The sequence below is a fragment of the Arachis ipaensis genome, chromosome B03 (genome assembly GCF_000816755.2).
Source record: "Arachis ipaensis cultivar K30076 chromosome B03, Araip1.1, whole genome shotgun sequence".
NCBI lineage: Eukaryota > Viridiplantae > Streptophyta > Magnoliopsida > Fabales > Fabaceae > Arachis > Arachis ipaensis.
The window spans coordinates 5,587,060-5,595,718 of NC_029787.2; the positions used below are offsets into that span (position 1 = coordinate 5,587,060).

Sequence of the window (8,659 nt, forward strand, 5' to 3'; positions counted from 1 at the left end):
CGTCCTCGGTACATTTAAAGATGAGCAAGGGGTACGGTGACTTTCCTAATTGCCACCTTCAGCTGGTGGATCAACCGCCTGCTGCGTGTTCTGGGTACGGTGATCTCCGAGTTGCCACCTTCAGCTGGCGGATCAACCGGTGCTGCGTGTTCTTTCTTCCCACTTTCATTTTTGCTTATGGTGCATCAGTCATGAAAAATAGAAAATAACACTGTAAGATGAGAAAATACAAAAGCAAGGAAGCGTAAATTGTTGGAATGAGGTAAATCACTAGAATGGAGTGAGTGAAAATACAAAAGCAATGACACAGTGGTGCTGATCCCCTAAAAAAAATCCACTACCCCAAAAGACAAAGACCATCATACAAAAGTAGGATACAGCCCCAATCCACACTAAACCAAAAAACACTAAAGGGAGGCAAGTAAATAAAACAGAAACACAAGAAGCAGGCAATACAGATTACAAGGGTAAAGAGAAAGAACACCAACCTAAAAATGCGAGCGCAAACTTGAAGAGCAGGAAGCAGAAGCACGACAGCAAAGAAGTAGGAAAAACACCAAAATGAGAGAGAAGAAAGAGAGGTTCACATAGGAGAAGCAAAAGCAACTAGCAAATAAAACGAACGAGGGAAGAAAGGTAAAAAACCAAAATGGTTTCAAAGCGGCAAAAAGACGTAAATAACCCCAAGTATAAAACATGACGCGGAGGGGTAAAATCGGAAAGCAGCCCAAACGTCCCCTCGCAATAAATGCTCCCTTGGAAAAATAAAACTGACAGAACGCCTCAAAAAATGAAACGGGCGCAAGAATACGGAATGTTCGCGTCAATCAAATGACACGAACTCCAAGGAAGACGAACCTCAATTGAACCACAAAACTCAGGGCCGACAAGCCGACCCCCCGCGATGAACAAGATCCGTCAACCAGGAACTCCGCCCCGACAAACCGAAGAAGGCCACCGACGGTCAAAACCATATCCTCCAGCGACGGAGACCAACTTCGTTCGCTCTCCCGCTGCGGGGGCAACTGTTAGGGATCCGGCCCACGGATCCCACACTCAGAACGGCCTTTGAACCCGGTTATCCGGATCCGACCCGCTTCACCCTTCTGGAAATTCCGAAACCAGTCCACTAGAGCTTTTAACCAACAATCAAATTCAAATATCTCCCTTATCTTAACCGAATAAGATAAGATAAGATAATCATCATCACCTATATAAAGGGGAGTCTCTGGCCCCCTCAGGTATGTGATTCACTCTACACACCTTATACCTCTCAAATCCATTCTGACTTGAGCGTCGGAGTGTCTTTGCAGGTACCACCCCATTGCTCCACCCATTGCTCCAGTCAGATAATCTGGCATCCGCCTCGACACGCAAGTTTCCGATCCATCCCTCAACCTGTACCGGAGGCATCCAGTACACTTCCATTTTACGATTCAACAAATTACGATTCTTAATTAGCTTAATAGTCGAAGTAAAAACTACGAGTTCACTACCTTAAATATACTCTTATGTATAAAATAAAAGCAAAATTTTGATACAAGATATTTTAGATTTTGATATTATAAAAAAAAAAAGTATCGAAAAAATATTTTTTAAATCACAATTAGCGTGTGTTAATTAAACTTGGATAACTATTTTTAGATTCTTCAGGCACGTTGATATTCCAGTAGATAAATGTAAGCAAAGAAAAATTTAAAGCAAAATTTTCTCTCAAAATCAGTAAATTACATTTGAAGATAACAAGCGACAAATTATGATTGTCCAATTAGTTGACACAATGATGTTCATAGATGAATGAAGACTGGCTTATATGGTAAGCAATCTAACATGAATACGAAAAGACCCTTTCCCTAAACTTCAAAAATTACAAAAAATCCTTGATTCCTTTCCTTAAACAGAATTTTAGTTTATATATCATACCAAATTAAATTATCTAATAAACAAGTTAAAGGTTATAACTTATAACACATATCACATTACTATCACCGACATTAACCAATTTTCTTCAAAATATTTAAACGAGATTAATACTATTATTATTGATTTGTTAATAAAGTTGTAAACAGGATACCTCAACTATTAAGATTTTAAAAAAACATTTACAAAAACTAAAGATTACACAACAGAGAGAAAAACAAAAAGCCCACTAGGGCTTCCTCATCTATCTATATATCTATTTCACTTCCTTCCACCCCTCTTCACCGAAGCCCTCTTCGCCGGAGACCTTACGCTCTTGGGCTTCACGCTCTTCTTTGCTGCCGCAACCTTCTTTGCTGCAGGCTTTGCGGCAGGTGCAGCCTTCTTTCCTGGCGAAGCCCTAGTCGACATCCTCGACACTTTTGCCGGTGGCTTAGCAGCTGCCTTGGGCTTTGCTTTGGTCTTAGCTGCAGCAGCCTTGGGCTTCGCTGCTGCAGCTGCTTTAGGCTTCGCCACAGCCTTGGGCTTTGGAGCGGGCTTGGGCTTAGACTTAGCTGAAACTGATTTCACCGATTTAGTCTTGGTTGTCTTTGCTTTTGTTGCCTTCACCTTGACAGCGGGCTTGGGCTTGGGTTTGGTCTTAGTCTTAGTCTTGGTCTTCGTAGCCGCGGGCTTCTTTGCCTGCGAAGGCGCTGATGATGCGGGCGCCTTTGTCGCCGGAAGCTTGAAGGAACCTTTAACCTTAACGAGCTTTCCAGAAGCTACGAGCTTCTTCAAATTGGACAAAAGAAGCTTCCTGAAGTTCGATGGAAACTGCTTATGCTTTTCTTCGAGAAACTTCTGAATCGCGTATTGGCTCGAACCGTTTTTCTCCTTCAACGTAACAATAGCGTCCTTGATCATCTGTAATTAACAACAAAAACATCAGGATCAAAATCAAAACTAAGTCTAAATTTCAGATCAAATTGCATGATTGAAGAGAATTTCAGGATCGGAACCGAACCTCTTGGTAAGGAGGATGAGACGGTGGGCTTCTAGGCTTGGAAGCCTTCTTAGGTTTGGGCTCCTTGGTTTTCTTAGCTTTAGTGGTTTCTTCTGTTGCTTCGGCAGCAGGTTCGGGTTCAGTTTTGTCTTCTTGAGGAGGCTCGGTGTTGGTGGTTCGAAATTTGGGAATTCAGAAGTTGATTAGGGTTAGGAGAGAAATTTGGGGAAATTATGAAGAAATGGATCGGTTTGTGAGAAATTCTTTTTTTTTTCCCTGGGATAAAAAGCGGTGGAAATTTGATGGGTTATATAGTTATGAGTGTGTAGGAGAGGATCCGAATACTTCATTTTGATTGGTGAGATTTCACTTCACATGGATCGGTGGCTAGTTTGGGTTTGAATCTGAACCGTTCGATGGGGGATTCATCAACGGTTGAAGATGAGTCGTGAAGGAAGCTAAGATCGAAAGTTGAATGAGGTTCTAAAGGTGCTATTGGTTGGTTTAGGTGTGTTTTTCACCTTGATTTATTTGATCATAACTTGGGGTATAGTTTGCGGATTCAAATGAAGTTTTTTGAGCATTGTAGAAAATTTTATGAGCTTTCTAATGAATATCTTGGCGTGTTGAATGGTTGTATGATGTTGGAGAATTTTGGGTTTGGAGGCACAATGGTCATGACTAGTGTTTCTCATGATGTTATTATGGTTTTAAACAAAATTAAGGTCGATGATTTGGTAATAGGTGAGATCAATTTACACCATGTAATAATAGATTAACGGAGGATTCTAATGCATCAAGAATCATGAAAATCTGATTAGATTTAAGTAAGGAACTTATGATTAGAATGTTAGTCAAGTTGAACAACTCCTACCAAAGAACATGTATTCACTTGTGTGTATCACTGTGTGGTTTTCACATTTATTATGGTTGAAATTTCATTGGCTTCCAAAAATCCAAGGTTGTAGCAAACAAATGATGATTAATTTCAGCTTATGCTTAATCCTAAAACATTATAATTCACAAGAAAGGTTTTATAGCTCTTATTTGTCCATCTTGTGTATCAAATTCAAAGTGCAAGTAACAAGTGTCTGTTCTACAGAACTTTGTTGTAGTTTGGGTGCCAAGGTATTATTTTCATGACATTATTCCACAAATTTGATTCAATTCACAGTTGAATGTTACAGAGTGAGTGCGTTTGATCCACATTAGACACAAATTGTTATTCTCAATTAGTTTTAAGTATAATATGAATCACTTAATATGAATGATGAAAGTGGTGTGACACATCCTACCAAAAGTAACTATTACAAATTTTTTTAGATTGGTTTGGATTAACTTATTACTATTAATAACTTATTAATAGTAATAAGTTATTAAGTATAACTTTTTTTTAATTTATTTAGTATTTAGTCTAATATAAATAAAAGTTCAGCCTAACCTAAATATTAATGATTTCTAATATCTAAAAAATAAATAACAATATTAAAAAATCTGAAAAGATATTATTACTAATATTTTTTAATTCAATAAAATTTTTCAAATCTCATAAAGTGGATTTTTTTTCTTCTTTTGAGCGTCCTTCTTGATTCATGGAAATTGATCCTCTCCATTTTTTTAACACTTGAGAGAATAAAGTGTGATCTCTCACTTTTTATTCTATAAGGTAGCGTTTGGTGGAGAGACAGAGACGGAAAGACTGAGACTGAGAGACAGGAATTGAAATAAATCTCAGTATTCTGTTTGGTGCAAAATGGGAGACAGAAATTGAAACAAGAATGAAACTCTAATTTAATTTGCATAAAGGGTAAAATTGGAATTAATTAATTGAAATGAAAGTATTTAGGTATAAATATTATTAAAGTTTCAGTCTCCATCTCTAAAAATTTCAGTCCCCTGTGTTCCTACTTTTTGGAGGTACTGAAATACTGAAATTTTAGAGACAGAGACAGAAATTTTAGTACCAGTCTCTAAACTAACAAACACAATATTGAGTCTCAGTCTCTCAGTCTCTGTTTCAGTACCTCAAAACAAACGCCACCTAAGTGAGATCAAAATTAAATAGGAGAGAGAGAGCAATGAAGGGTGAGATCCTATACTGGATACCATCCAGATTTTTTTCCACTGGAGAGGATCACTCCCTTGATTCATTTGGTATTAATTCTCTCTGTTTTAACTATTACAACTGAGAGATCTTTTTCAGCGATGAATATTATGAAGAATAACTCAAACAAAATGAAAGGTTAATTTCTTGCTAACTTCTTTAATTATATTGAAAAGAAAATTGCTAAAAAATTTGACACAAATTCTATTATCGATAAATTTTATAATACGAAAAATCGACCACTTCGTTAATAAAAAGTACATACATATTTTTTGTACTTTAAAATATATTTTCTATCGATATATTTTTGTAATATATTTTATATTATATAATTTTTTAATATTATATATGTTATTGGCCCTCCAGAATATTTCTACATCAGTCCTGATTGAAACTAACATTGATCACCTTTTTTTTTTGAGTTCTCATTAGTTCTCTACATAGTTGAAAAATCAAATCATTTGTGCACGTTAGAACAGCTCATAGCTTAGAGACCCACCAAGGACTATTGGATTATTGGAATAATAATGTTCATATGAAAAAGTAAGCTTCCCATTATAAATTCAGAGATTTGTTCTTCGAAATATAAAATAATGGAATCATATGACAAGGATTTAGGTTAAATTCCAAATTATTCATTTATAAAAATGGGATACACACTTCTTGTCCAAGTTCTTGATCCAAATTATAACTCTCTCTTCCTAATAAAGTTTTGACTCCAACAAAATTACAAAAATATAATTAACTCGTAAGTTCATTCGTGCTTCACACAATGGAATAGACTTGATGATATATCAAAAGGATTGTGTAATATAATCTTATATTCTTATCATACCGTATGACTTTTGAAGCACTGATATAGTCGGTGACTTGATAATACTTATTCCAAATTAATTAAATTAATACAAAAGGATTAGCACCGACTTGTCTTACAGTATAGATATTTTTGCAAGTTAAAAGGGATGCAAATCTTCTGCTTTCTATAGTTTACAAATGACATATACAATATCATTGTACATACATAGTCAATATTAGATGGAGCAAACTGTTATAATTTAAGATAAAGAAAAATTAAATTACAACATATCGATAATGTTAGGGTCTTCTTTTTTACCCCCCAATTACCATTGTGTTCTTATGTCAATGTAACACTATATTCTTCTCTGTTGTTAGCTAGAGAGGAGGTCTTTATTAGTTTGTAAATGTTGATGTGCCTTAATCTTCATGGGTTCCTAATATTTCTTATGTTTTTTTTTATTTTTTATTCTAATTTTGATATGTGACACAAATATTTAGGTTATTCTCTCATTAAAATAGTTTAATTAGTTCTCAATCAATGTAATATAACTTATAATAGTTTCAGTTCTGATTTAATTTTTAAGATTCGTAAAATTGTGCTGAAACTAAAATTCTTAAACTCTCTTTTTCTGATTTTAATACATCTTATGATGCACCTTTATAACTTATTTATAGTAATGTTTAGAATCCTATCGTATTGTCTCTCATTTTGGTTATTGATATTATGTGACTTTTATAGATACATTTAGTAGATATATTTGTACTTTTTTGCTTGTTAACAAATTCTAGGTGTTATATATTTTTAAACAACATAAAAATCTCATAAAAAACTTTACTAATTGTAAAATTAAGGAACTCCAATCTCATAATGGAGATGAATACAAATCTCTTTCTTTAGATAATTTTATGGTACAAGAAGACATTTCACATCATTTTTTATGTTCCTATGTTCCAAAGCAAAATGACTACACAAAGAGGAAACATAAATATTTCATTGAAATGAGTTTGTTTGTGCTATTCACTGCTTCTATGCCTTTAATCTATTAGGATGAAGCTGTTATTACCTCAACATATTTAATTAATAGATTACCCACTTCTATTTTGGCAAATAAATCATCATATGAAGTTTTATTACATCAGAAACCAGATGATAATTTTTTAAAAAAATTTTGATGTTCTTGTTATCCCGCGACTTTATTCTAGCAATAAACTTCAATCTAGATCCTGCAAATATTTATTTTTAGGCTATGCCATAAATTATAAAGGTTACAAATGCCTTGATTTTACTGGCAAGATTTATGTATCTAGGCATGTGAAGTTTGGTGAATCTGACTTTTCATATCTTGAATTATTTCACAAATCTTTTTTTGAGAATTCTTCACAGGTTTCTGATAGTAATGATCAGATATTAAGTACTATTTATCCTTCAATGGTTCTTGTTTCATTATTACAAAATAATACTAATACTACTACTACTACTTTTATTGATAATTGTGCTATTAATTCTGCTTCTCAAAATGACATTGTCATTGCCAATCATAATTCTCATTCTTTTGATACTTAATCATCAAGATTTTGATATTAACATTAACAGTTAGCATTTTAATTCTTTTTCCTTAACTACTGATTCTCCTATACTTCAATCTCTTGAGCGAAGTGAAACTCAACATACTAAGTTAAGTCAAATTAAAGAATCTCATAATATTCATCTTATGGTTATTAGGTCTAAAACTGGACATTCTAAACCAAAGATCTATACTATTACTGTTAACAGTACTTCTCATGTAGATTATATACCAAAAACTCTCAAGATTGCTCTTAGTATTTCACATTGGTATAGAGCTATGATTGAAGAATATAATACTCTTATGAATACAAAAACCTAAAATTTAGTTTCCATACCATAGAATGCCAAAATTATTGGCTGCAGATGGGTTTACCCCATTAAAAGGCTATCTGATGGGTCTATTCAAAAATATAAAGCTAGGTTGGTTACTCACAGGTTTGATTAGCAAGAGGGATTTGATTTTGAACAAGTTTTTAGCCCAATTATCTGACCTACTACCATTAGACTAGTTTTAAGTATAGCTCTCTCTAGAAATTGGGTCATTAGACAATTTAATTTCAACAACACTTTTTTAAATGAGATTTACAACATATTATTTATATGTCCCAATCTATTGGTTTTGAACAACAGAGTGATATTCATTTGTAGGTTGAACAAGTCCCTTTATGGCTTAAAACAAGCCCCAAAAAAATAGTTTCTGAAGTTAAGTAAGACTTTGAATCAGTTTGGTTTTAAAAGTGCTAATTCTGATCATTCTTTATTTATTCGAATAACTATAGATTCTTTGATTATATCTTGTTATAACTGGAAATAATTCTACTCATATAAATTCTATGATTAAGTAATTTGATCAGATTTTCTCATTGAAGGATTTAGGAACTCTTAATTTTTGGGTGTTGAAGTCCAATATACAAGTGATGGAGTCTTACATTTGTCTCAAACGAAATATATAACAAAATGGTTTTGAAGCTTTTGTCTTCATGTGCTGAAGCTTTTGAAAATCTAAAATTGTTTAGAATTATGATTGGTTCCTTGCAATATCTTACCATTACTCGACCGGATCTCTCCTTTGCAGTTAACAAAATCAGTCAATTCATACATGCTCCTCTTTTTCCTCACTAGAAAGATACAAAGAGGATCCTCAGATACTTGCAAGGAACGAAGGAACTTGGCTTGTCCTTTCACAAAAGCACTGATACAAGGTTTTATGCGTTTTCAGACTCAGACTGGGCTATTGACATTGAGGATCTGAGTTTTGTGTCTATTTTGGTACTAATCTAGTGTCTTA

At 33.9% G+C, this 8,659-nt stretch overlaps 1 protein-coding gene across 1 annotated transcript; it reads right to left on the reverse strand.

Moving 5' to 3' along the window:
- On the reverse strand, window positions 2,015–3,201 carry LOC107632314 (histone H1). Its single transcript, XM_016336009.2, has 2 exons — window positions 2,924–3,201; window positions 2,015–2,823 (listed from the first exon to the last, which is right to left on the reverse strand). The coding sequence occupies exon 2, from the start codon at window positions 2,821–2,823 to the stop codon at window positions 2,182–2,184; it is 642 nt and encodes a 213-aa protein (XP_016191495.2). The 5' UTR covers window positions 2,924–3,201; the 3' UTR covers window positions 2,015–2,181.

What these genes read in the sequence shown, in the direction of transcription:
- LOC107632314 (XM_016336009.2), bottom strand. Translation starts at nt 2,823, where the DNA reads ATGATCAAGGACGCTATTGTTACGTTGAAGGAGAAAAACGGTTCGAGC.